The sequence below is a fragment of the Equus caballus genome, chromosome 10 (assembly GCF_041296265.1).
Source record: "Equus caballus isolate H_3958 breed thoroughbred chromosome 10, TB-T2T, whole genome shotgun sequence".
Taxonomy (NCBI): domain Eukaryota; kingdom Metazoa; phylum Chordata; class Mammalia; order Perissodactyla; family Equidae; genus Equus; species Equus caballus.
The window spans coordinates 9,918,285-9,945,539 of record NC_091693.1 but is presented as its reverse complement, the minus strand read 5'-3'; the positions used below and the strand labels follow the sequence as shown (position 1 = coordinate 9,945,539).

Here is a 27,255-nt window from a genome sequence, read left to right as displayed (position 1 = left end):
CACTCCCCCTCACTAGGTAGGTACATTTTTTCCCCTTTGTAATGAATACGTCATCTGGGGGGGGAGGGGGATGATTCTAGAATGTTCCGCAACAACCTTTACCAATGGTTTTAGCATCCTTTGATGATCCAATTATTTTACTGGAGTCCCCTGTGATTTTTCCAACTCATCTAAAATAAGCTGGTATCCTTTATTGACATAAATCGCATGGTGCCTGTAAACCCACGTCATCCATGCGGTCTGCATCTGGTGCACAGCAGGCGCTTATTGATGGTATCAATAAAAGAAAGAAAAAGTCATTGCTATTATCTCCAGTCCGCAAGCAAACTTTCTTCACCAATTAGGCCCCCCAGCTCTCCACGCAGTAAGACCCGACTGAAGCGACGTCGGGGGGATTTATAACTTCTATTCCACTACGCGTGTGCTCCTCTCCAGACGCGCTTTGAAGCAGAAACATCGCGCGATCACGGAGCATGGCCGTCACTCTGCTGGGACTATTGCAGAACTCTGTGTACGGTATATGCCTCCTATCGCCTCCTAGAAAAAATCCGGAATCCCAAGCCTCTTAGATAAGAGACTGTGTGTGGATCTGTACTAAAAACGCTACAAATAATGCAATAATGTTACGACCTGCGACAGAAATGCTCGGAAAGGCGGTGGGTCCAGGTGACGGAGAGGTAAGGATCCCTCGGCGCTGCACGCGGGATCCCACGCGGTCCTCGCAATGGCGCTGGGGTCCCTTGCAGAAGCTCCTAGAGGAGGGGACCGGGGAACCCACGCCCGAACCCTTTCCTGTCGTGTGACCACCCCCTCTCCCCCCAAGCAAGCGACTTGCACCGGGTGCATAGCCTACGTTTCTCTGGGCCTCAGTTTCCCAGGAGAGCGTCCCTGGGGTCGTGCCTATAAAGCATCGCGCACAGTGCACGCCATGAGCGAGTGCCAGCGAGGCTTTACTCGTGGTGGGCGGCCTGGCATTCAGGGCACCGGCCCTGGGATGTCTGAGAGCAGTCACTTGAGGACCTTTGGACAATCTAGGGCAATGCAGGAACGGTGCGGGCCCAAGGGCAGAGGGCAGGGGACAAATAGCTGGTGGCCTCGGCCTCGCTGGCCCTGAACCTCGGGTTAATCCAGTTGTGTGTCATACAGGCAGGGGGCGGGTTTCCAAAGCAGGGGGCACAGGTTGTCGCGGCCGCAGAGAAGCAAGCGGGGTAGCGAGGCTCAGCGTGGGAGCAGGCCGGGTTTCCGAGGCTCTGGGGACACGATGTAAGTTCGAGAGGATCCCCGCGGGAGGAACTCTGATCCAGTGTTTCAAACCAGGCCCAGCGTCACAGTCTCAGCTAAGCCACGTAAGAGCAGAGGACAGATGGTGGGGAGGTGTTGCGAATGGCGGAGGCGGCTGGAGGCGGGAGGCCGGGGTGAGAAGGAAACCCGGGTCTGGGGGTCCTGGGGGAGCCGGGGGCGTCCCCACGGCGGGAGGCTCCCGGAGGTGGAGCTCGCCCAGAGGAGGCGGCGGGCTGGGCGCCGGGGACCCAGGTGTCAGATCGCGGGGCGCCGGGGCCGCAGGTCCCCACGTGGGGACCGCGCAGGCTCCCCGAGGGGCGGGCCCCCAGACCCGGGAGCTCGGGGCTGGCTCTGGTCCCCGCCCGCCTCGTGGCAGCTGGGCCCGGCCCGGCGCCCGCCGCGCTCCCGGGTCCCGCCCGCCGGCGCAGCCGCCCGAGGAGGGCGGGCCGCATCCAGAGCCGCCGCGGCCGCCAGCACCCCCGGGGGAGGACCGCCCGCCCCGGGGCTCCCTGGGGGGCCGATCCAGGGAGCCCCCGCCCGCCTCCCGGAGCAGCGGGGTAAAGGGGATCTTTGCCCGCCGCCGCCTCCGAGCGGGCCACCAGGTGAGCGCCGGCACAGGTCGGGACCCGCGTCCGGTCCCCACTCGCCGCTGGGGGTCCCAGGAAGGATTTCCGCCCCCAGACCCTACCCGGAGGGGCGGGTCCCGGGCGTCCTGTGCCCCTGCGCCCTTTCCTGGGCCTCCGGTCCTGGGCTCCCGGGCCAGAGTGAGCCCCAGATCCTGCGGGGAGGGCTTTGCTTTGCAAACCTGTCCCGCTCCGCCCGCTGCGAGGCCACCATTAAGTCCGTCCCTCCAAACGCAGCGACCGACACGTGTCCGCTGCAGCCGGCGAAGGGCCGGGCCGCTCGCCAGCAGCTGTGCCCATTGTCCCTGCCGGCCGCCGCCCCTTCGCAGACCCTGCCCATCCGCGGTCTCCCGGCGCCGGCGCCGTTGCTTGATTTAGCAACTGGGCACAGGGTGTTTTGAGCTCCTCCCAATTTAAATTTGGTTCTTCTAAGTCAACTTTTGCAGTGTCCAGGAATATTGCTGAACGCTGGGTATCTTGTTCCTTCAACTTTAGACAGCATCTGTTCACTCCCGCTTTGGGAAGATCGCACTATTGCAAACACACTTTTAGAATAAATAATAACAGCTTTTTAAAAACGTCCCGGGAACGCACAAGAACAAAGGACAAATAGGAAAGACAAAGCTTTACAGGAAAAATAACGGATCCTTTAAACCGCAGCCGCCAGCCCCACGGCCAATGAAAACGTTTGGAAATTAAGTTACTTTTCAGAAATGGTAAAAAGTAACTTGTGGTCTGTGGCGCATCGTTTTAAATCTTTTCTGCTTTTGATTCCTCTGGTAGTTACTTCCACATCTTTAAAGCAGATTCTTGGATGGTTATCTCTTGGTTTATCAGCTTTTACACATTAATCTCTTGCTAAAAATAGATGGCGACAGCTTTCCTAATGATCACAGCATTCCTGTCAGCTTCCCTGTTGGCTGTTTATTTAACTACTGATTTTTATTGTTTAACCCAATCAGGTTATACACGTGGTTCACAAATCAAATAGAAATGAGAGTGCCTTATTTTTTTTTCTATGATAAAAGTAATATAATCTAAGAAAATGGAAAAGGAAGGGTAGTGTTTTAGATTAAATTGGGGAACCGTAACCACCCACAGCAGTGTGCAAGCCCCTGAGCTTGTCAGGAACAAACAGCTGCAGAAGACTTTTCTGGGTCAATGAGGAAAATTGTTCACGGGCTGGGTATGAGAGGGCAGAATGGACTTCTCTTGGTGGTAAGTGGTTGTGAAGACCTAAAAAGGGCTCTGATTCTTTCTTAGGAGATGCAAGTTGAAGGTTTTTTTTTTTTGGTGAGGAAGATTGGCCCTGAGCTAACATCTGTTGCCAGTCTCCCTCTTTTGGGGCTTGAGGAAGATTGTTGCTGAGCTAACATCTGTGCCCATCTTCCTTGACTTTATATGTGGGATACCACCACAGCATGGCATAGGTCCATGCCTGGGATGCGAATGTGTGAACTCTGGGCTCTGAATTGGAGCATGTGACGTTAATCACTACGCCACTGGGCCAGCCCCGTGTCGAAATATTTAAGAATTCATGAAAATAGAGAGAAAGCAAATATGGCAAAATGTGGAACATACAGAGATGTTCGTTTTACTATTCTTTCAAATTTATGATGAAATTTTTTATTTTTTGAGGAAGATTAGCCCTGAGCTAACATCTGCTGCCAATCCTCCTCTTTTTGCTGAGGAAGACTGGCCCTGAGCTCACATCCGTGCCCATCTTCCTCTACTTTATATGTGGGACGCCTACCACAGCATGGCTTGCCAAGCGGTGCCATGTCCGCACCTGGGATCTGAACTGGTGAACCCCAGGCAGCCGACGCAGAACGTGTGCACTTAACCAATACGCCACTGGGTGGCCCTATGATGAAATTTTTATGGGGAAAATAAAGTCAGACAATTGAGAAACTAAGAAAGAGATGAAGATGTGCACAGTGGCACAGACGCTGGCATCTTCCACACCGAGGTTCAAATCCCAGCTCTGCCACTGACTTGGCTGGTGACCTTGGGTTCGTCGCTGCCCTCCTCCACGCCTCAGTTTCCCCAGCTGAAAAACAGCGCCTGCCTCATGTTGTCTGTGGGGCTCCTGTGGGGTTTTGTGAAGCATCCCCACGTACCTAGAGCTGAGTCAGTTCTCAGTTAACAGCAACCGTTAGTATTTTGTGAAGGATGTTTCTTAACCAGCACAGACTCCTCCCCTGGGAATAACCGCTGTTAACGCCATGACCCTGTTGGGTCCTTCCCTCTCTTTTTTATAGAGAGATTTTGAACTTAGCATTTTCTTCTTAAAATTCAGCACGTGGCCCTGACTTTGCCGTCAGTGTGGTTTTCTGCCGTGTTTCGTCCCTTACTTTCTGAGCTCTTCCCCCCTCAGCCCACGTTCCTCTGGTCGTGGGTTCAGTGGCCGCGTGACTCCGCTGTGTGGAGGTGCAGACAGACTCCAGTGCCTTCGCCCACCTTCACTGTTAATCACAGTCACAACAACCAACATTTGTTGAGGGCCAGGCTTGACCTTTTAATTTTCCCACCTCCATGAGAGGCGGGAGTTATTAGAAGTCCTCAGTGTCTTATCCAAAACTTTTGAGGCCAAATGCGTTTGGGAATCCAGACTATGAATGAATATTAGACAAGTCCTATGGAATGCATCCTGTACGTTACGTGAGACGCCCGGCGAGGCTGCGGAGCATCGTGTGCTCCGACGTACTGATATTTCTTCAGCGAAATGCCTGTTCATTCCCAGGGGAATAAACAAAACCTCACGCCAGTCAAGTCAGCTCTGACACCACCTGGGTCTGAGAAAGACTTTCCGTTTTCAGAGCTTGTGGGCTTGGGGATTATGGTGAGGGGATGTGGACCCGACCTTTCCCATTTTCAGAGGAGAAATCTCATACTCAGAGGGAAAGCCTTTTTGCCCAAAGTCATGAAAAAGTTAGAGTTGGGACTTCAGGCTGTCACCACTAATTCCCCAAACCAGTGTCCCTTGCTAGCCCTGTGATGCCCTCTCGCCCAGAAATGTCACCACTGCCTCCTGGGAGCGAAAGGATGCACGGAAAGAATTTCCCAGAGTGCCCCACAAAGAAAGCACTCGACAAATGTGAATTATTTCTTGCACTAAGATGCAATTAGACAATTGCGTTCTTTGGCTTAAATAAGCATGGTGTTCATTGATGGCATCATTTATTTTTAATTGTGAAATATACCATCCATACAGAAAAGTACATAAAACATATGTACCGTTAACAAATAATTATAAATTTACCCATGTAACTGGCACCCAAGTCAACAGCGAGAATATCGCCAGCTCCCAGATGCTTCCCTGTGTGCTCCTTCTGGTTGAAGCTCTCTCCTTTCCTCTAGGAGCCACCGTCCTCACTTTCATGCTATTCACTTCTCTGCTCTGCTTTTCTTCATGTTGTTTTAGTACCTATGCGCGCATCCGTAAACAATATTGATTAGTTTAGCCCGTGTGCGAACTTGCTGAGAATAGAACCATTGGTGTGAGTAATTTATCATCCAAACCAGGAAATTTTGGAAGCAATAGAAGTCACTATTAATAATTACCCTAACTACCTTGGGACCACAGGTGTAGCCAGGCTTGTCCCAGGCTGTCTGGTTGTCCTGGAACCACACTTCGGGTGACTTCTGTCCAGCATCTTTCACTCAAAATTATGCTTTTGAGGTTCATTCAGTCTGCAGTGGGTACTTATAGTTAACTCCTTTTTATTGCTACATAGTATTCCATTCTGTGACTACCTTTATTTACACATCCTACAGTGGATGGGCATCTGGGTCATTTTCAGGCTGAAGCTGTGAGGAACAATGCTCTCAGGAATATTCTAGTATGAGTTTCCTGGCTCTAGGGTCGAATTGCTGGGTCCTGGGGGAGGCACATTTTCAACTTCAGTAAAAAATGCCAACTAGTTTCTAAAGTGGTTATACCCACTTATCCTGCCACCAGGAGTGTATGTGAGTTCTCACTAATAGCATTTTTTTCCTTTTTCTTTTTTTTTTTTTTTTGAGAGGAAGATCGACCCTGAGCTAATATCTGTCGCCAGTCTTCCTCTATTTTATACGTGGGACGCCACCACAGCATGGCTTGATGAGTGGTGTGTAGGTCCACACCTGGGATCCAAACCTGCAAATCCTGGGCCACTGAAGCGGAGCACACGAACTTAACCACTATGCCACCAGGCTGGTCCCTCCTTGATAGCATTTTAGGTAAATTATGGTGACATTGTACTGGTTGATTGGTTTATTATTTTTTTTAAAAAAAGCATATCTTTATTACACATGATATTCATTACATTTAAATTAGAATATACCAAACAGCCAAGGTAACTTCGCCTCCCCCGTCTCTCACACTGTGGCCTGGAGGGCAGTTGGGTAACTGAGAGGGTGATGTCAATGAAATGACAGAGAAATAGATAGAAATCCAGAATCACCTACTACTGTCTGCTATGAAAGATGGTATTTGGCCAACTGTGTATTCCTCTGCTTTACTGCCCCAGTGATTTTTAATAATTGTACTGTTTGGGTATTTTTTTTTAACATTTTTTATTTTTCCTTTTTCTACCCAAAGCCCCCCCAAGTACATAGTTGTGTATTTTTTTTTAGTTGTGGGTCCTTCTAGTTGTGGCACGTGGGCCGCCACCTCAGCGTGGCTTGATGAGTGGTGCCATGTCTGTGCCCAGGACCCAAACTGGTGAAACCCTAGGCCGCCGAAGCGAAACGCACAAACCCATCCACTTGGCCACGGGGCTGGCCCCCTAGGGATTATTTCTTATTAGCCTTTCTAAGTTTAAATTTCATGCATCACTTCTATTTTTTCTTCTGGCAACTTTTGATTCCCGTGCTAAAAGGTGGGTGAGCTGAGCATCCTGGACCCCCTCCCCCACCTTTCATTTCCCATCCTTTGTCAGTCATCCGTGTATTTTCCCACTGTCAAGTCTGTTCTGCTGCCATAAGTAACATGCTTCAGTCTTGCCTGCTTTAACTGTAAAGTTTGAAGGGGTTTTTGACAGCAATCAACGTGTAATTGACATACCATGAAATTCAGCCCTTGTAAATGTCCTATTCTGAGATTTTTGGGAATTTACAGAGTTCTGCGGCCATCACCACAGTTTAGAGCATTTCCATCACCTCCAAAAATATCTCTTGTGCCTATTTGTGCTCACTCCCTCTTCCCATGCCCAGCCCAGGCAACTACTCATCTTTCTGTATCTTTAGATATGTCTTTTCTGGACATTCCATATAAATACATCCTACAATAGGAGCTCTTTTGTGTCTGGCTTCTTTCACTTAGCATTCTGTTTTGGGGTTCACTCACGATGTAACATGTACAGTACTTCATTCCTCTTATTGCTGAGCAGTATCCCCTCGTATGGACAGACCACATTTTGTTGCTCTGTTCACCGGATGGCCGCTGAATATCCATTGATGGACATTAGGATTTTTTCCAAATATATAATGCTGCTATGAACATTCGCAATCAAGTCTTTATGTGGACATATGTTTTCATTTCTTTTGGGTAGATAATCCAGTACTAGAATTGCTGGATTTTGTGGCAAGTTTAAGTTGTTTTTTTTTAAATGTTCAACTTTTAAAGAAACTGCCTGTTTTCCAAAGTGGCTGTTTTTTCACATTCCCACCAGCAATGAGAAGTTTCTAGTTTCTCTGCATCCTCTCCGATCCTTTGAACAATAGCCATTCTAGTAGGCATGAAGTGGTGTCTCATCGTGATTTTAATTTGTACTTCCTTAATGACTAATGATGTCGAGCATCTTTTCTTGTGCTTATCAGTCATTTGCATATATTTTTTGGTGAAATCTCTATTCAAATCCTTTGTCCAATTTTTAAAATTGGTTTGTCTTATTATTGATTTTAAGTGTTCGTTATATATTCTGGATACCAGTCCTTTATCAGATGTATGATTTGCAAATATTTTCTGCCAATCTATAGCTTGTCTTTTCATTTTCTTAATGATGCCTTTTGAAGTGCAAAAGTTCCAAACTTTGATGCGTAATTAATCCATTCTTTTCATTTATGAATCATACTTTTGGTGTTATATATAAGAAATCTTTGCCTAACCCAGGATCACAAGATTTTTCTCTTGTTTTCTTCTAAAAATTTTACAGGTTTAACTCTTACTTTTAGGTCTATGATTCATTTGAAGTTGCTATTTGTGTATTGTGTGAGGTAAAGGCCTAAATTCATCTTTTTTGCATGTAGATTTCCCAGCACCATTTGTTAAAAAGACAGTCTTCATGCTAGGAGATCAGATCTTTAAACGTTCTCATCACAAAAAAGAAATTATAATTATGTGACATGATAGATGTGTTGAAAAACAAAATTCAACTGAGTAAATTTGAAAATCTAATTGGCTTTATGAAATGATTCATGAATCAGACAGTATCTCTTCTGGCAAGCAGAGAGATACTCTGGGAAGTTAAACAAAATGGAAGGTTTTGGGGCCCAGCCTGGTGGCGCAGCAGTTAAGTTCCCAGATTCCGCTTGGGCAGCCGGGGGTTCACTGGTTAGGATCCCCGGTGTGGACATGGCACTGCTTTGCAAGCCATGCTGTGGGAGGTGTCCCACATATAAAGTAGAGGAAGATGGGCACGGATGTTAGCTCAGGGCCAGTCTTCCTCAGCAGAAAGAGGAGGATTGGCAGCAGATGTTAGCTCAGGACTAATCTTCCTCAAAAAAAAATAAAATGTCTTTAAGAAAAGTTCATTGGAGGAAAGTAAGAGTTCAGAGTGACAGTGGCTTCTCATTGGCTGAGCGACGGTGTTTTCCATTGGCTGGGCTTGTTGCTGGGCAAGGAGAAAATCTTCCTTCCTCCTGCCAGGGTAGTCAGGTGGAGACAACTTCCTGTCGGAGATACAAGGTACGTCTCTTCCTGTGTAGGGAAACTGACCATGAGCGGTAGGGTGTGAGAGCTCTCTCCGTAGGCCTCCATACTCCAACGTTACTTGAGGTTTCCTTTATTAATTTTCACAGCAGTGTTAGCTAATGCTACAATTGTCGTCGCATGACAGTATATAAGTATCAAAACGCATTGTACACCTTACATTTATACAATGTTATGTGTCAATTATGCCTCAAAAAAAAAAAAAGGCAATCTTTTCCCCATGAAAACCAATAAACAGGCTTCTCTAAGGAGAATGCCCCTAGCCCCCAGGTCACATGGATTCCTTTCTCTTGCACTTTGTCAAATGGACACAACATGGATCCAGTTTAGTGTCTATCATATTCAGACCACAACTTTCTTAAGCAGCTTTTTGTTTTTCCTGCAGTTTCTCATCGCTTTCATTTTTCCCTTTTGAGAGAAGCATTTTCCTGTTTCTAACTCGTCTGATCTATTTCTTAGATTTTTTTTTTCTTCTTGAAGACATTCTTCTTTTTATAGTATCCTATTCTCGTCTCGTTTTCAATATCTTCTCAAATCTAAGTGGACCCAGGACCAGCTACATAATTTGCTGGGCCCAAGGCAACGTGAAAATGTGGGCTCCTTGCTCAAAAATGATTCCGAATTTCAAGTTGGCAACAACAGAGCGTTAAAACAAGCATGGGGCCCTCCTAAGTGTGGGGCCAGGTGTGAATGCACGAGTCACACGCCCATGAAGCCTGAAGCTGGCCCTGAGTGTGCTAATTAGGTTTTGTTCTTTTCCTTTGGCCTCTGAATCGTCTGTTTCCTCTGGGGTCACTTTGCTCTGGTTCTGCCTGAGGAGCTTCTCCTTCTCTTTCAGGTTCCCAGTTTCCTTCAAGTATCTGCTGATCCTTCTTGTCCAGTCACATTTTCAAACAAACGAGGGGCTGGGAGACTCTTTTAAGTAACTGGGATGAGGTTTGGGGCTGTTACAAATATAGTCCTTCTTTCCCACTGGCCTTTGTCGAGTTGAAGGGCCGACTGAGCCCTCTGTCTGGTGATAGCACGGAGGAAGCCAGTCTCTGCTGGGAGCTGGATGCTGGAATGGGGAGGGCTACACCCAGGAACGCCGGCAGCCTGGCACTTCCCAGACACTTCATGCAGTTTGTTTAGGGAACAATCATCCATTCTTGTCTTGTGTTTCTGGTGTGAGAGCGTTGGACAGCCTGAGATCTGTGTGGCAAAGCGTGAAAGAGGAAGGAGATGAGCAGGGAGCCAATAGGCACGGTTTTTTCAAAGATGGACTAACCTCTGCCCTCACTCTGCCCTCTCAGTCCTGACCTGGACGCCTACGCCAGCCTGGGCCCCTCTGACTCCAGAGCCTCTGGGGTCCTTGAGGCTCCATGGCTCCCACTGTGAGTTCTGTCCCAGCCCCTGCACTTCTGTCTGCTTTCTGTATTTCAGAAACAGATCAACATGGCTTTTTCATTGATGATCTCCCTGCTGTTGACTTTGCTGTTCAACTTCTTTGCCGTACGTAGAGAGAATGCCCGTTGAGAGCGAGATCAGACTGCCCAGATTCCAATCCCCACTCCACTTCTGACTGCTGTGTGACCTTACGTGAGTCATTTCTCCTCTCTGGGCCTCAGTTTCCTCATGGTGTGAAGATCAAGTGGGAAAACACAGAAGTCACAAAATGGCCACCCCTAGTCGGTTCCTGGGTCTGTAGATCTGTCTCATCTGGCCTGTACTTGCTTTACTATTTATTATTATTATTACTATTAACGCATTGCTAACATTTGAAAATTGGGTGATTTTGCATAAAAACTGAGATTTCCAGGTTCTTTTGAAAAACTGGAAGATATGGCCAAACTGGGCCCCCCACCCACCCAGTTGGCAGTCAGTCAGCCAGAGTGAGTGCTGGCACAGCCTTTAGGCTGAGCTGTGCTCTGGTTTGCCAGGGTCCCCACCACTCCCTGGTTCTCCCACCAGTCAGCCTCCTTTGGGGTACTGCCTGTCTCCTGTAGACATTTGAACTTGGAATTCCTGGGATAGTGGTTTGAGAGCATCTAGCACAGGACCATGCACATATGAGCTGTTACTATTATGAGGCCAGCCAAAGGCAGCCATGTAAGTGGGGTCTCAGATCCAGCCCTTGCTCTGACCACCAGGCAGTGCTGGCCCAGGGGTGCATTCACCCAGAATGGCTGCCTTTAAAAAAAATCTACCCAAAGGCTCATAAAGGCTAGTACGGCCCTGATTATCAATAGCTCAGTCTGCCTTCTCGAAGGAGAAGCCACACCGAATCTTATTTATTTATTTATTTATTGGTGAGGAAGATTGGCCCTGAGCTAACAGCTATGCCTGTCTTCCTCTATTTGGTATGTGGATGCCACCACAGCATGGCTTGATGAGCAGTGTGTAGGTCCAGGCCCGGGATCTGAACCTGCAAACTCCGGGACACTGAAGTGGAGCACAGGAACTTAACCACTACGCCACCAGTCTGGCCCCACATCAAATCTTTGGACATGCAAACCACTTTAAAGAGCAAAAAATTTTAACCTTGTCTCGACGATTTTTATGTAACCAATTGTTGCAGATTAGAAGCAACCCCAGCGCTACAGTTCAAGAGCAAAAAGTTAAAATTAATAAGGGAGAATGTCAGATAGAGCGGAATCCCCCAGAGGCCTGAAAAGGAAGCCATCCTGTCTAAAACGAAAAAGCTTGACCACAGCAGGTGCTGGCAACTGCAGCTCGCCTACACTGTTGATGGGAACGCAAAGGGCACGATAAGGCTGAAAAACCGCTGGGTGTTTTCTTGTTACGTGAAATGCGCTTGGTAATATACACTTACCATAGGATCCAAGAGTCCTGCTCCCAGGCATTTAGCCACGAGAAATGAAAACATACGTCCACTTAAACACGTGTACAGGAATGTTCATAGCGGCTTTATTCTTACTAACCCCAAACTGGAAACAACCCAAGTGTCCACCATGGTGAGCGGATAAACAGATTGTGGATTTCCTGTTCAATGGGATACTATGCAGCAATAAAAAGGAATGAACTCCTGATCGACACCTGCAACAATGTGTATGAATCACGCAAAGGTTATCCTGAAGGAAGGAAGACACAGGGAGCACATACTATATGTATCAGTCAGCGTCCAGCCAGGACACTGAGCCACACAGTAGTTTGAAGGGAGAATGTTTAATATACAGAATTATTCATTATAGCAGAGGATTCGTGTAAGAGCAATTAGCTACTAAGAAATTAGGAGAATGCTAAAGAACATAGAAATAGCAGCTATAAGGAGCAGCCATGACTCCTAAGATCCAAGATAGAGAGCTCTAGAAAGATGACAGCCCCCAGAGACTCTGAGCTCCTTGCAGAATGCTTGGCCGAGGCTCACTAGACGGCAGGGGAGTCCCTGGGGAGGCTGCACCGGTGGGACTTGCTGGACATCCACCCTCTGGAAACTGCCAGAAGTCCGTCCTCTAGGATGCTGGGGAAAGCAATTCACAAGGACGTGCCTCACTAGGGGCGCCCTGCTAGGAAGCCACGGATGGCGGCGTGGGGGGCCAGGGCATGCCGCTGGCTGCCAGACCCTGGAGAGGCGTGCCCGCTGCCCGAGCTGCCCCAGAAGCTGCCCGCCCTCCAGGGAGCAGGTCTGGAAGCTGGAGGCAAAGTCTGTCCCACCGGCAGCGACTCTCTGGCTCCTTCTACTGGAAAAACGTATTATGTCAGCGGGCGAAGGAAAAAGATTTAAAGGGCCAAACTCGTATTTCGCCGCTTGGAGCTGGGAGGCAGTAAACTGATAACTGGCACGCTGTATGGCTCCATTGATACAAAATCTGAAAAAGAAAACTCGAACTTATTGTGGCGGAAAGCAGATTAGTGCCTTGGGGTGGAGGCGGGGGTTGTCTGGGAGGGGGTAAACGGAAATGTTCCCTATCTTGGCTGTGGTGATGGTTACGTGGTTGTGTAGAGTTGTTTAAAATTGTACACTTGAAATATGTGCATTTTATTGGATGTGACTTATACATGAATAAAGGTAATTTTTTGGCAGGCCAGCCCTGGTGGTCTACTGGTTAAATTCGGTGGGCTCCGCTTTGGCAGCCTGGTTTTGGTTCCCCGGGCACAGACCTACACCACTATCAGCAGGCATGCTAGGGTGGTGGTTCACATACAAAATAGAGGACGATTGGCAACAGATGTTAGCTCAGGGCCAATCTTCCTCAGCAAAAAAATAAATAAATAAAGGTAGTTTTTTTTAAACTTACCCAATCTTGGAAACAGGGCTCACGTGCAATTATAAATGCAAAGAAATGCACACGTGCACACACAGCAGAACGGCAGCCTGAATCCCACCACCGAGATCCCCCAGCTTACCCTGGTGACTGTGTCTCTATGGGGTGGTGTCGGGATAGTTTCTGGCACTGGCTCGGAGGCCTGCTCTCCTACTCTCCCTGAGGGGTTCAAGGTCAATGTGGGTGCTGTGGGCAGTGGCTGAGTTTACGGGGGTGATGAGGTACGCATGCGCCTACTCCTCTCTCCTTTTCCCCCCTCCCCAAGGTGAATCCACAGAGGGCCCCCCATCCTTTCAGATGATCCACTCACCCTGAGAGCAAAGTCCTACTCCTTGTTTTATTACCATTGGGTCTTGTTGCTTGAGTCCTGGGCATGGCTTAGGGACATTTGTCCTTCACTGCTCACAGCGACCCTTTGAGGCAGAGCAAGAGGTATCCCCAAATTACAGGCAAGAAAACCAAGGCTCAGAGGTCAGCAGGACACCTAAGAGATGGCCTGCCCAGGATTCGAACCCAGATCATCGTCTCCATAGTGGGAGCTCCAGCCACCACCTATCCTGCTGGGGGGCATTTGGGTCTCTTCTCCCCCCATGATTGTCTTATGACAGTGTCCAAGCATACAGAAAAGTTGAAGTAATTATACAGTGAATATTCGCTGACTCCTAAGGAGGGGAGATGCTAACATTACCCGTGTATTATTTAGGCTGATACTGAAATATTACTATTCATAGTAACAGTTTAGTCAGTCTTCCAAATTCATAAAACAAAATAAAAAGTTGGTAAAATGACATTTCAAGGACAAAACTGTCTAAATATCACAGCCAGTAAAAACATACATTTATAAATGCATAAGGGTTACGTGTAAGTCATTCTAATCTGTTATTAGCTGATAAAATTGATTAAAATAATTTCAAAATCAATTGAAATAAAACTGCTAAAATAATAAAGGTAAAATTAACAAAAATTAAGGAATAAAATTAATAAAGTAAAAATGACTGTATAAAATGAACACAGTTTAGTGAATCAGGAGCCTTGAAAATGAAATTATATTATTTGACATTTTGAGTGTAGATTCTGGGAAAAGGATGCTCAGCTGGAGAGACCACGTGGAGACAGAGAAATGCCTCAGGAGCCCCCAGCTCTCTCTCTCTCTCTTTTTTTTTGGTGAGGAAGATTGGCCCTGAGCTAACATCTGTACCCACTTCCTCTATCTTGTATGTGAGTCACCGCCATAGCATAGCTGACGAGCTATGTAAGTCTGTGTCTAGGATCTGAACCCGTGAACCCAGGCTGCCGAAGCAGAGCATGCTGGACTTAACCACTATGCCATGGGGCTGTCCCACGGCAGTGTTTTTGTGCAAAATTTTCCAGTCACTATAAAAAGGTCTCTAGGGGCCAGCCCCCTGGCTGAGTGGTTAAGTTCGCACGCTCCGCTTCGGCGGCCAAGGGTTTCGCCGGTTCAGATCCTGAGCGCGGACATGGCACTGATCGTCAGGTCATGCTGAGGCAGCGCCCCACATGCCACAACTAGAAGGACCCACAACGAAGAATATACAACTATGTACTGGGGGGATTTGGGGAGAAAAAGCAAAAAACAAAAGGTCTCTAGCCCGACACAATTCAAGGAACTGCTGAGGAGAGAGAGAACCAACTCTCCGTAGTTTCCATGGGTTCCTTCATTTTACAGCAGTCCTATCTTTTGTTTGATAACTTTGGGGAGAGCTTTTGGATATCTTTTTGTTCCTTTCCGTGGATTACCATCTCTGTTTTTATTGTTGTTTTTAGGAAACCTTTTCTAAAAAGCGCTCAAACTGTACAGTCTGATGAATTTTTACAAATGAATGCACATATATAGTCAGCCCTCAGATTGAGAAACAGAAAAAAACACGTTTTCTAAATGAGTATACCTCTGCCCGGTGTGAAATTGTAGTGCTGCCTGAAATTGTCTTGGCAGAGAATGTTTTGTTGGTGTTCAGGACATAGATTCATCATGAAACGAATCATTGAGTCATTGATCACAAGCTAAGGGTACAAAAGAGTCCAGATTTTTAAATAAAATCAAATAAAGATATCACACCACTAAAAATACCAGTAGTCAGAATACCTAAAATGTGGAAGCACCCTGTGTCCATCCGCAGATGAGTGGACAAGCGAAATGTGAGCTCTCCATACAATGGAATATTATTCAGCCCTAAACAAGAAGGAGCTTCTGACACATGCTCCAACATGGATGGAGCTCAAGGACATGATGAGAAATGAAATAGGCTAGTCACAAAAAGATGAATACTGTATGATTCCTCATCTCAGGACTCAGAGTAGTCAAAATCTTAGAGACAGAAAGTAGTGTGGTGGTTCCTGGAGGGAGGAGGGAAGGAGTGATGGGGAATTATTGTTTTATTTTATTTTATTTTTTTTGAGGAAGATTAGCCGTGAGCTAACTGCTGCCAATCCTCCTTTTTTTGCTGAGGAAGACTGGCCCTGAGCTAACATCCATGCCCATCTTCCTCTACTTTATATGTGGGACGCCCACCACAGCATGGCTTGACAAGCGGTGCCATGTCCTCACTCGGGATCCGAACTGGCGAACCCCGGGCCGCCAAGAAGCAGAACGTGCGCACACTTAACCGCTGCGCCACTGAGCCGGCCCCGGGCATTATTGTTTTACAAGAGGAGAAGAGTTCTGGAGATGGATGGTGGTGATGGTGGCATGACATTATGAATATATTTAATACCATGCTGTTAAAAACAAACAGAAAAGCATGCTCTTCCTGCATTACATTTACTAGGCTCGGTGGAGATAATTATTTTTTTGCCCCAAATCACACAGATAGGAAATAGGCAGAATCAGTGTTTGAACCCAGATCGGTCTGCATCGGGCACCCGTTCTTTCTTCTTCGGGCTCTTTTTTTTTTTTTTTACTTTTTTTTTTAACTATTTCTTTTTTTTTTATTGAGTTATTGATAGGTTACAATCTTGTGAAATTTCAATTGTACATTAATGTTTGTCATTTGTGTTGTAGGTGCACCATTTCACCCTTTGTGCCCACCCCCCACCCCACCTTTCCCCTGGTATCCACTAAACTGTTCTTAGTCCATAATTTTAAATTCCTCGTATGAATGGAGTCATGCACAAATTGTCCTTCTCTCGCTGGCTTATTTCACTTAACATAATTCTCTCAAGGTCCATCCATGTTATTGCAAATGGAATGATTTTGTTCTGTTTTGCAGCTGAGTAGTATTCCATTGTATATGTGTACCACATCTTCTTTATCCATTCGTCTGTTGCTGGACACTTAGGTTGCTTCCACGTCTTGGCTATTGTAAACAGTGCTGCAATAAACATTGGGGTGCATAGGACTTTTGGGATTGCTGACTTTAAGTTCTTTGGATAAATACCTTGGGGCTCTTTGACATCCGGGGCAGGATAGCTCTTTGAAGTGGTACCCATGCCACGAAATGCAGGTCTCTGAGCATCGTCACATGTAGCTGCACAATAGACCGCTCAAAACGCAGTGACTTAAAACAATACCCATTCTTTTCTCGTTATTTTTTATGGCTCTGGGGATATTGACCCGGCTCAGCTAAGCGGTTCTTAGGGGCTCTCGGGCAGGTGCCCTCAGACAGCGACACACGGCGGCTGGGTCGTCTGAAGGCTGATTCAGTCCCATGTTAGCACCTGGGATGTGGACACTCAGACATCTGGGGCTCCCCAGGCATTGCCCTCTGTCCCCACACAGGCTTTCCAGAATGATGACTTCAGGGCAGCCAGCCTGAAGCGAGGGTCCAGGCAGCGGGATGCCGCACCAGCTTGCAGCGGTGGCTGGCGAGAGCGGACTGTGGGCAACTCTCCAGCCCCACAGGGCAAGGTCTTCACCGTGAGAACTCGCCATCAGCCCCAGTGGGTGTACTTACACCAAGGAAAACAGCAAATGCTACAAACCCAGACTCTTGTCCTTTTTCCCCAGACAGCCAGTTGCTGAACACTGAGCAGCACACCCCTGGACTCAGGGCTCCCAAGGTGCGCATCCTGACAGCATCTCCTCTGTGACGACCCAGCCTCGGAAACCCCTTAGCAGTCACTTCTGCGCTGTTCTGAAAGTTGAAGCAGTCGCAGAGGCCTGCCCATGTCCAGGGGAGGGGTGTGGACTCACTTCTTTTTTTTTTAAAGATTGGCACCTGAGGTACCAACTGTTGCAATCTTCTTTTTTGGTTTCTTTCTGCTTTTTATCCCCAAAGCCCCCCAGTACATAGCTGTATATTTTTAGTTGTGGGTCCTTCTAGTTGTGGCATGTGGGATGCCGCCTCAACGTGGCTCGATGAGTGGTGCCGTGTCCGCGCCCAGGATCCGAACCAGTGAAACCCTGGGCCGCCATAGCGGAATGCGTGAACTTAACCACTAGGCCACCGGGCCAGCCCCCGGACTCACTTCTTAATGGAGAGGGGTCCAGCCCTGGAAGAGCGTGTCAGGTAGGGTACGTTGTATAGCCATTTGGGAAGACATGCTCTGCCGTAGCATCATGGGTCCCTGGAAACAATACCAGCAGCATCCCCCAGTCACTGTGATAACCAGTAAAAACCTCCCCCTAAACACGCACATGCTCCTGAATGCCCCGGCAGCAGGGCCCACACGAGCCAGCCAGTAGTTGGCACTCAGCTGTGTGGACCTGGCAGCTATGAGCTGCCTCGGGGCCCTCAGTAGAGCATCCTAAACAAGCGTTTTCTATCCCCAGGGCTCAGGAGGTACGTCGCTTGAAGGTCCTTGCTCCTCAGTGAAGTCTGGCTGCCCTCCTTGTGTGAGGGGGCCCCCCAGCTCCAGAGGTCCCCCGTCTCCGCATTCCGGAAGAGGGCCCACCCGCTACACTCTGGTGAGTGTCCCGTCCACGCCAGGCAACTGGTGCACTTGCTTGTAAATTGCTGCTAATTATTAACGCAACTAACAACCGTGGGGGCAAAGTACACTCTAGTCTCTAAAGCCGGTCTCCACAATGTCGGTCACTCTGCCGTCGGGGCCAAGGGGTGTCGGGCTGTGCGCCATGTCCATAGACCGCTTGCCCGAAAGAGGCTGATTTCTTAACAAGACCTTCATCGATTTGTTTAAAAATAACAACAGCTGACAGGAACCGGGCACCCACTGGCTTTAGACAACATGACAAGCGTTAGCTGGCTGAAGGCTGTTAGCCCGGGCCCACCTCCAAGGATGGTTTTGGCCATCAAACTGAGTGGATGGGATGCAGTGAGACGATCCAGCTTAAACGCTCAGCTCAGTGGCCAAACGAGGGCTCCAGAAATGTCGCCAGATGAAAATATAGCTAAATGGAGCTTGTTATTTTTTTATGATGTGTAATCATAAGAGCAACTAATAATTTAGTGTTTAAGAGTAATATCATTTTTATTTATGAGACACTGGCAGTTTTTTTTAAGTCCTTTACAAATATCAACTCATTTCGTCCTCACAATAACCCTAGGAATTAACCACTGTTAACATCCTCATTTTCAGAGGGGGAAACTGAGGCACAAAGAGATTAGTGACTTGCCCTTGGTCACATTACTAGGAAGAGGCCTAGCTGGGACTCGAACCCAGGCCGGCTGGATCCAGATGTCGGACTTTCAGGACGAGGCTGTTCTGCCCCAAACAGGGAAATCAACGAATTTTGCACTAGATCTTGGGCTGATCGCTGAGTTCTTGTTAAATAAAGGGATTTCGCCTCACTGTGCCTCGCATCTTCACCTGCGCAGTGGGCTTCTGGTGTGACGATTCGTTCGTTCATTTAGCATCTCTTTATCGCACAGTTATTCTATGTCAGGATCCACTGTGGACATTGTGGTTTGCAGTATGTGAAAGAAACAACAGTTCTGCCCTCGTGGTGGTTACAATGTGGGCTGGTCGTGAGGCCCAGAAGTTGTAAATCAGGTGGCCAGGGAAGGTCTCGTGGAGAGGCTGACATTCGAGCAAAGACTTGAAGGAAGCACTGAGGCGAGCAAAGAAATCCTCTGGATCCAGGTGGAGGAAACAGCCTGTGCAAAGGCCCTGAGGTGTGGAGGCCGCTGTGGCTGGGGCAGAGTGAGTGAGGGGGAGATGAGGGCAGGGAGGCGATGGGGGCAGATCGTGAGGGGTCTTGTGGGCCACGGCGAAGACTTGGCCTTTCCCCTGAATGACATGGAGCCAGACGAGGGCTCTGGGCAGGGAGGGCCAGGACCTGACTTGGGGGTTTACTCCTGATCTGGTGTGAAATGGTTATCTACAGAGAGGAAGAGCGAGGGCCTAAGAAAAATGTAAACCTGATGACTGGGCAGCATTAGGGGCACACTCGAGGGTCAAGTTCATAAACTCGAAGGGAGACCAGCCAGTGAAGCTGTGTGTTGTCCTTCAGCAGCTTTAAACTGGGTGGGAGAGGCACAAGGTAGACGGGGGGGCTGGATTTAACCAGGGTCTTGTGTAGGAGGAAGCCAGAGGAGGCGATGTGGTATGCAAAGAAACCAAGGAAGTTAAGCTGCATAAGGAAGAAATGAGGATGTGAGGGGATGAGGGGCCTGAAAAGGAGGGAGAGACAGAGGGTGGCAGACCCCAGTGGGCTGGAAGGACAGTGGGGGTCTAGGGCATTGCGGGGAGAGAGCTGGAAAGAGAGGAGACGGGTGGAGAGATGCCTGAGATTGAGGCTCTGAAGATGCTGTCGTTATTGAGACAAGGTCTAGGTGTGACCATGGGAGGGGGGGACAGAGAGGAGAGCAGGTCAGGAAAGGGGGGGAGGGGGGCAGGAGACAGAAGGAAGGATCATCTACCTGGATGTGAAATGACTAAGAATGTTGACAGTGAGCCTGGAGAAGTGAGAAGTAGTGATCTGGGTCAGCAGATGATGCACCCCGTGGGGTAGTCAACAATCTGCTCTGATGATGAGATTCATAGCTGGGGAGCTTGGGGAGGATGGAGGGAGAAGGGTCTGGAAGCAGCACCAAGGAGCAAGGAGATTTCCCCACTTGGAAGGCCCACAGGACAGCTGGGTTCTGATTAGAGCACGAAGGTGACAAGAACGTCCAGTCAAGAGATTGAGGAAATAGATTTTGCTGAAGACAGGTCATGAATTCCAAAGGCCTGAGGAGCTGGGACAGGTTGGGGGATGGGGTGACAGTGGTTTCCTCCCCGCTGGGTCTTTCTCGGGGGTCTTCAGTGTGCTTATGGTCATCTATAAAGTGCTTAGCCTGACACGAGTGCGCCGGCCAGGGATGGGAGCCATGGTTAGCAGTCCCGGTGGGGGTCTTGGTCAGGCCAGGGGGTTGTTGCTCCAGGGGGAAAGCTGGGGAGAAGCCGATCGATCGCCCTCCGGAGCCAGGTGGCCGGAACTAGCTGCCTGGTTTTCGCGGCCGTTGTCAGTCCCGGGTGGCCCACGTACCTGGTGGGGTCACGGTCCAGCCGCAGCGGGCTTGCGTCCAGGGAGGAGCGGTGGAGGGAGGCCAGACGACCCTGACCCGCCCACCCCTCTCGCCCTGCAGGACTCCGGCGGCCGGCGATGGGCGCGCGGCCCTCGCGGCGGCGGCTGCCCGCGGACCCGCCGCTAGCCTTGGACGCGCTGCCCCCGGAGCTGCTAGTGCAGGTGCTGAGCCACGTGCCGCCGCGCGCGTTAGTGCTGCGCTGCCGCCCGGTGTGCCGCGCGTGGCGCGACGTGGTGGACGGGCCCACCGTGTGGCTGCTGCAGCTGGCCCGCGACCGCAGCGCCGAGGGCCGCGCCCTGTACGCGGCGGCCCAGCGCTGCCCGCCTCACGGCGAGGACGAGGAGGAGTTCCCGCTCTGCGCCCTGGCGCGCTACTGCCTGCGCGCGCCCCTCGGCCGCAACCTCATCTTCAACTCCTGCGGAGAGCGTGGGTACCGGGGGCGGGGCCTGGGAGGGGGCGGGGCCAGGGCCGGGAGCCGGGGGGCGTGGTCCAGGAAAGATGCTCCTGGGAAAGTGGGCGGGCGAGGCCCCTCAGGGGCTGGGGGAGAGACGGACTGGGTGGGTGGAGCCGGGGGCTGTAGGCGGTGGAGGGACACCAAATGGATGGGCGACACCCAGCGGGCGGAGCCAGGGGGCGGGGCCGCGGCCGGAATGGCCCCGTGCTGGGACAGTGGGCTCGGTGGGCGTGGCTAAAGAGGGAGGAGCCAAGGGGAAGGCTAGGGAGAAGCCGATTGGGTGCTGGAGGGGGCGGAGCTTGCATGGAAATATACGATGTATTGAGAGGCCTTGGGGACGGGAACTGAGGAGTGGGCGGGGCCAAGGGAGGAGCCGGGGGTGCTGTGGTGGGAGAGGATGGGGTCTTGGTAGAAGGAGCCGCGGGCGGGCCAGGATTGAAACCCAGTAAATTGAGAGGCTGAAGAGAGGTGGAACAGGGGATGGGGCCGAGTGGGGCCGAGGGGAAGCTGAGAGGATGGGCAGGGCTGGGTGACGGGGTGGTGGGGTGGGACCAGGAATGCAGGCTGCTGGGAGAAGCTGGTGGGCGGGGCTAATTGGGTGGTGGCGGGCTCTGCGGACGAGCTGGCGGGAGAATCCCTTGTGTTCAACCCTATTGTATCCCACAGAGGGCTTTAGAGGCTGGGAGGTGGAGCACGGCGGGAACGGCTGGGCCGTGGAAAAGAACCTCACACGGGTGCCGGGAGCGCCTTCCCAGACCTGTTTCGTGACTTCTTTCGAGTGAGTGGCCCTTGATCCCTGGGGCAAGGGTTCCGAGGAGGGAGGGGGACCCAACCCCATCATCCTCCTCACCCTCACCCACCTTCATCCTCTCCTTCCCTCACTCATTTATTCAGGCAGTCAATCAACGAATATTTGTTGGGGACCTGCCAGGTACCAGGCACTGTTTTATATGCCAGAGACACAAGGAAAATGCGGCAACATCAGGAACCTGCTCTTTTTTCATCTACATTTTAATTGTAGGGTGGGGGAAGACATTACACACATAACCAGTAAAATAACAGCAAAAACAACAGGACTTGGGGCTGGCCCTGTGGCCGAGTGGTTAAGTTCGCGCGCTCCGCTGCAGGCAGACCAGTGTTTCGTTGGTTCGAATCCTGGGCGCGGACATGGCAGTGCTCATCAAACCATGCTGAGGCGGCGTCCCACATGCCACAACTAGAAGGACCCACAACGAAGAATATACAACTATGTACTGGGGGACTTTGGGGAGAAAAAGGAAAAAAAATGAAATCTTTAAAAAAAAAAAAAAAACAACAGGACTTACTCTATGCCAGATGCTTTGCATAGAGCTCTTAATCCTGGCAACAACCCTGTGAGGTAGAGACTGTTATTATCTGCACTTTATAGTAAGAAACTGAGGCACAGAGGCTAACCAACGTCTAGTAAATGGTGGAGCTGAGATTTGAACCCAGGGAATCTGGGTTCTGGCTCCAGAGCTGCTGATTGTGATAAATGCTATGAAGCCATCAGAACCGTTTGATTTATTGATTCTCTCTACCCTCATACCCCACAACCATTTTCCTTGTCTCTCGCCCCATAGTCAACCATTCTCTTGTGGCATTATCCAGCTTTCTAGTAGTTGCCAGTATATTAGGGGTGAAGTGATATCTCATCGCTGTTTTAATTTGCATGTTTCGATTTCCTAATAATCAAGCATCTCTTCATATGCTTGTTAGCTTTTTGGATTCCCTCTTTTGTAAATTGCCTGTTCATATTTCCTATTAGGGTTGATGTTTTATTCTTGTTGATATACAGGAATTCCTTGTAGATTCTACCTGTCAGTCCCTCGTCCATCCTGAACACTGTGGAAATCTCCCACTCTCCATCTGGATTAACTGTGTCCGTGGTGTTCTTTGTTGTTATTTTCATATGATCAAATTCACCTCTCTCTTTTTTCGCTCTAGAATTTGTTTTTGAAATTTTGTTTAAAAAACCCTTCCCCACGCTTATAGCCTAACAAAATTCTCTTATACCTTCTTCTGGTAACCTCATAGTTTTACCTTTCACATTTAGATCTTTAATCCACCTTTGAACGTGGTGTTAGGAAAGGTCCAGTTTTCCCCCCTCCACAGATTCAGTCAGTTTTCGCCACAGCATCGTCTAAAGAATCCATCCATTTGCCCATGGACTGGCGGTGCCGCCTCTATCATTTGTCAAGTTCCTCTGCATACCTAGGTCTGTCCCTGAGCACTGGGTTCCGTTCCACTGGCCAGTTTATCACTTCTTCTGCCAGCACTGCACTATTTCTATTATTATGGCACATTCAAACTAGGGGGAGGACAGTGTTCAAAGGTGTAGGCAGACCACAGGCGGTACTGCAGGAGCCCGGGCTAGTAACATTGGGGAAGCTCATCGCCACCCCTGGAGCCGACACGGGGAAGTTACTGAAATGTGAGACAGAGAAGGCTCTGAGGAGAGGCCACTTCGGAGCTGTGCCCTTTCCCTGAGGCACACAGCAGTCCACAGTGATCCCTTGGGAGGGAGCCGGGAGGGTAAATACCCTGATTTTACTCTCTTCTCTCCCTTCCATCTTCTGCTGGAGCTTCCCACTGCTGACCCAACAGGAAGGGAGAGGAAGGGAGACCATCTCTGCAGGCACTACAGCCCCACAGCCGGGCCCCCACACTCTCAGAAGCCCCAGAATGCCCCGTTCAATGTGGGCCTCCATTGGTACCCATGTCCCGGTCCCCACAAATATCAGGGGTAGGCTTGCATAGCAGTCAGCCTCCTGGAGCCCAGAGCAGCGGGGAGAATGGTGGAGGGGATTGCAGAGGCCAACAGGGTTGCCCAGCCCATCATCCATCTTAGCTGGTAGAGCAAACCCTGAGGGGCTGCCGAAGATAGGGTTGGGGGGAGGGAGTTCTTGGAGGAGGTGATTTCTAGGCTGTGACTGTCTGCCCCCGCTCCCCCATGGTCTCCACTTCGCAGATGGTGCTTCAAGAGACAGCTTGTCGACTTGGTCATGGAGGGGGTGTGGCAGGAGCTGCTGGACAGCGCCCAGATCGAGATCTGTGTGGCCGACTGGTGAGTGAAGATTGGCGACCTGCCCCCAGCACCGACTGTGGTGCTGGCAGCGGTTCTGCAAGAGGCGCTCGTTTCCCGCCGCCATCAACCCCATGGGCTGGCCCATTACTCTGCCGCTTCATATTGAGGCTTCGAGAGGGGAAGCGATGCTCTCAGAGGTGCAGAGCCAGGGAGGGGCGGAGCCTTGGGGAGCCCAGACCCCTCACTCTGCACTCGTCGCCCCACCCCCTCTTCCCAGCAGTACCCGGGTCGCTGACATGGGAGCCGTTGACGGGCTTCGCTTGGTCTGAAACAGACCAGCCTCTCTCACCCACTCCACCCCCATAGTCGGCAACTTAGGCTGACCCTGAGGGCTTGTGGACACCCACGGCCTCAGAAGGGAAGGGATCCCCGTGTCCTGAGAACTGAGCGGCAGAGTTGGGATGGGGGCGCTGGCCGGCTTCAGAGTCTGCGGGCCAAGCACAAGCCCCCTCCTCTCCAGAGCACCCCGCTGCTCCCCAAAGCATTCGGGCTCTTCCTTCAAGCTCCTGCTCCCCCGCCGAAAATCCAGGTTCTTCCCTGGGACTCTGGCTCCTCCCCCACAGCGTCCAGATTCCTATGCCCTGGCTCCTCCTCCAGATTCCCCAGCCAGACCCCCCCATCTGCGCCATCGGGGGCGCGACCCTCGTCCAGGCGCAGGGAGGCCCAGCCCTCAGCCTCCTTCCCCACCCTAGAGACGTGGGAGGGTGGTGGGGGGCGTCCAGGCTCACCGTCCTCCCGCCCCCCGGCAGGTGGGGCGCCCGAGAGAACTGCGGCTGCGTTTACCGGCTGCGGGTCCGCCTCCTGGACGTGTACGAGAACGAAGTGGTCAAGTTCTCGGCCTCGCCCAACCCTGTCCTTCAGTGGACGGAGCCAGGCTGCCGGCAGGTGGGTCCAGAGCGCCTTCCAGACTGCCCCCGACCCGCCCAGGGGTGCACCCCACCTCTCACTCTGCTCAGGGGCGGCCCTCGGCTCTCATCCAGAACCCCCAACCATCTCTGAGCCCTTATCACAGCCCAGGCGCTGTGCATTAACTCATTTCATTAGCACACCAGCCTCGCTGATCTGCATACATTTATTGAGCGCCTACCGTGTACTGGGCACTGCTGTACGTGCTGGGAATGCAGCGGGGAACGCAAGTCCTCACACTGTGCCCCTTCTAGAGTTGAGGAAACTGAGGCACAGCTCTGGCCCAGAGTGGCACAGAAGCGTGCAGGGCCTGACCCAAGCCCAGGCTGGCTCCCGAGCATTAGCCATCACGATCACTGCACCCCACTTATCGAAACAACCTTTCAGTGGTCTCATTTCCACTCCTCATCTCCTCCCTGACCCCCCACCATGTAGACACAGCATCCAGAAAGATCCCCTTGAAAAGGCAGTCAGGTCACACGTCTCCCCTGGTTGTGACCCTCCATGGCTCCATCTCAGAGTCCCTCCAGGCACTGGTGGAAAGGAGGCGAGTCTGGACCCACGCTGCCACATGGAGGGACCGGGGGAACCTGCTAGGTGCGGGAGGCCGGGCCAAGGGCCAGAGTGTAGGACGGCGTTTATGTGAAACGTCCAGGACAGGCAGAGCCAGACAGGGAGTGGCTGCCAGGGGCCGACAGGGAGGGAGGAGTGAGGGATGGTGGCTAACAGATTCAGCGTTTTTCCCTGGGGTGATGGAAATGTTCCAGAATTAGATAGTGGTGATAGTTGCATAATGCTGTGCATAGACTAAAAGCCTCTAAATTGTACTGTTTAAAATGGTGCATTTCATGTTAGGTGAGTTTTATCTCAATAAAAAAGTTGCAAAAGATGGAAAAGCCAGACGCCGAAGTCCTTCCCTGGCCCACAAGAACCCCCAGGATCTGCTCGTTAGCTCCCTGACCTCATCTCTTACTTCTCCCCGTGCTCTGCTCCCAGCACGCTGCCACCTCAGGGTCTTTGCACTGACTGTTCCTGTCCGGAACACTCTCCTCCAGATTCCCCCATGGCTCCTTCCTCTCCTTCAGGTCTCTGCTCAAATGTCACCTCAATTTACGACCCCGCCCTCCTGCCGAATTCCCTCTGCCCCTTTCCATCCGTCTCCAGTGCCTGGTCCCCCACGAGATGGTCAGTTTCACCAGGGCGGGCTCTTTCGCTGCCTTCTTCACCGCCGTCTCCCCGGCACCAGGACAGGCCTGGCACCCGTTCCGGGGGGAGTATCTGCAATCCGGTGGAGGAGCACAGACCTCACCCTCTTGCTCTCCTCCCCCTGCAGGTCTACCATGTCTTCACCAACTTCGGCAAGGGCATCCGCTACGTGTCCTTTGAGCAGTACGGGAGGGACACGCGTTCCTGGGTGGGGCACTACGGCGCCCTGGTGACCCACTCCAGCGTGCGGGTCAGGATCCGCCTGTCCTAGCGCACCGGCCTGCGTGCCTTCCGGGAAGCACTGCCCTCCGCCAGACACCGTCTTCCACCCAGGGTGGCTGGCAGCCGGGAGCCCGAGGACGCCCGTGGACAGCGGGCTCCCACGTGGCCTCCAGGGAACACCACTTGCTGCTGCTTCAGCACGGGGCCCACACATTGTACGCAAAGACAGGGATGCAGCCAGGCTGCTCACGGCTCCCCCGGTGGGGGGCGGAGGGTACCTCGGAGGCGGTTCCTTTGCCTGCAAACTGTTTACCCACGTGGGGCTGTCAGTGGGTAGACGGAGCCAAATCAAAGGCCAAACCAGGATTTCTAATGGGGGAGGAAGCTGCCGACAAGCTGGGCCAGTGGCTCCTGTCGGCGTGTTTTTGGGGTAAGCTGATGGCTGGCAGGGAGCAGAGGTGAATCTGTCAGTCTGCCCTTAAGGGGACCACCAGGGACATCAAAGGATCCCTTTCTGTTGTTTCCAGGAGTCTCGGATTCAGCTGTGGGGCCCCTGCAACCTCCACCAGCACTGCCCATCAGCATACCCTGTTAGGCCAGGCTGGAGCTGTTCCCTTCAGAATTCCTGAGGCCGAGGACCCCAACCCCTGCCCCGCCTCAGGGCAGCACACTCCGCTCCTCCACACCCCGGCCTCCTGCACCCGGCCTCCAGGAGCAGGGCGTGCCCAGAGGGGAGCTCCCGCTCCCTACCCCGCTCAGCTCAGCCAGCAAACTAGCTCAATAAAACTGGTGCTCGGTGTGAAGTGAGGGGGGATTTTTGTCTGTCATTGGTGTTCTTTCTAGCCCAGCTCT

The 27,255-nt window shown here is 51.1% G+C and overlaps 1 protein-coding gene across 19 annotated transcripts; it reads left to right on the top strand.

Annotated features, from left to right (window-relative positions):
* Positions 1-1,191: 1,191 nt before the first annotated feature.
* On the top strand, positions 1,192-27,210 carry FBXO17 (F-box protein 17). Of its 19 annotated transcripts, XR_011422371.1 has the most exons (10): positions 1,211-1,346; positions 10,240-10,395; positions 17,812-17,946; positions 18,872-19,142; positions 20,570-20,935; positions 21,630-21,741; positions 23,953-24,048; positions 24,819-24,954; positions 26,309-26,618; positions 26,931-27,210. XR_011422371.1 is itself a non-coding variant. In XM_070224393.1 (9 exons), exons 5-9 carry the CDS (start codon positions 20,587-20,589, stop codon positions 26,450-26,452), a joined length of 837 nt encoding a protein of 278 aa, XP_070080494.1. In that variant the 5' UTR covers positions 1,211-1,346; positions 10,240-10,395; positions 17,812-17,946; positions 18,872-19,114; positions 20,570-20,586; the 3' UTR covers positions 26,453-27,210. The 19 variants fall into 19 exon arrangements, 13 of the variants coding, with proteins under 13 accessions (XP_070080488.1, XP_070080494.1, XP_070080491.1 ...); XR_011422370.1 differs by lacking the exon at positions 10,240-10,395; XM_070224393.1 differs by having other exon boundaries at positions 18,872-19,114; positions 26,309-27,210.
* The last annotated feature ends 45 nt before the right edge of the window (positions 27,211-27,255 follow it).

Excerpts from the sequence above, each read along its gene's own strand:
- FBXO17 (XM_070224387.1), top strand. The coding sequence starts at position 20,587 with ATGGGCGCGCGGCCCTCGCGGCGGCGGCTGCCCGCGGACCCGCCGCTA. Across the intron at positions 21,742-23,952 it reads TGTTTCGTGACTTCTTTCGA|ATGGTGCTTCAAGAGACAGC; the intron begins GTGAGTGGCCCT and ends TCCACTTCGCAG. Across the intron at positions 24,049-24,818 it reads GAGATCTGTGTGGCCGACTG|GTGGGGCGCCCGAGAGAACT; the intron begins GTGAGTGAAGAT and ends GCCCCCCGGCAG.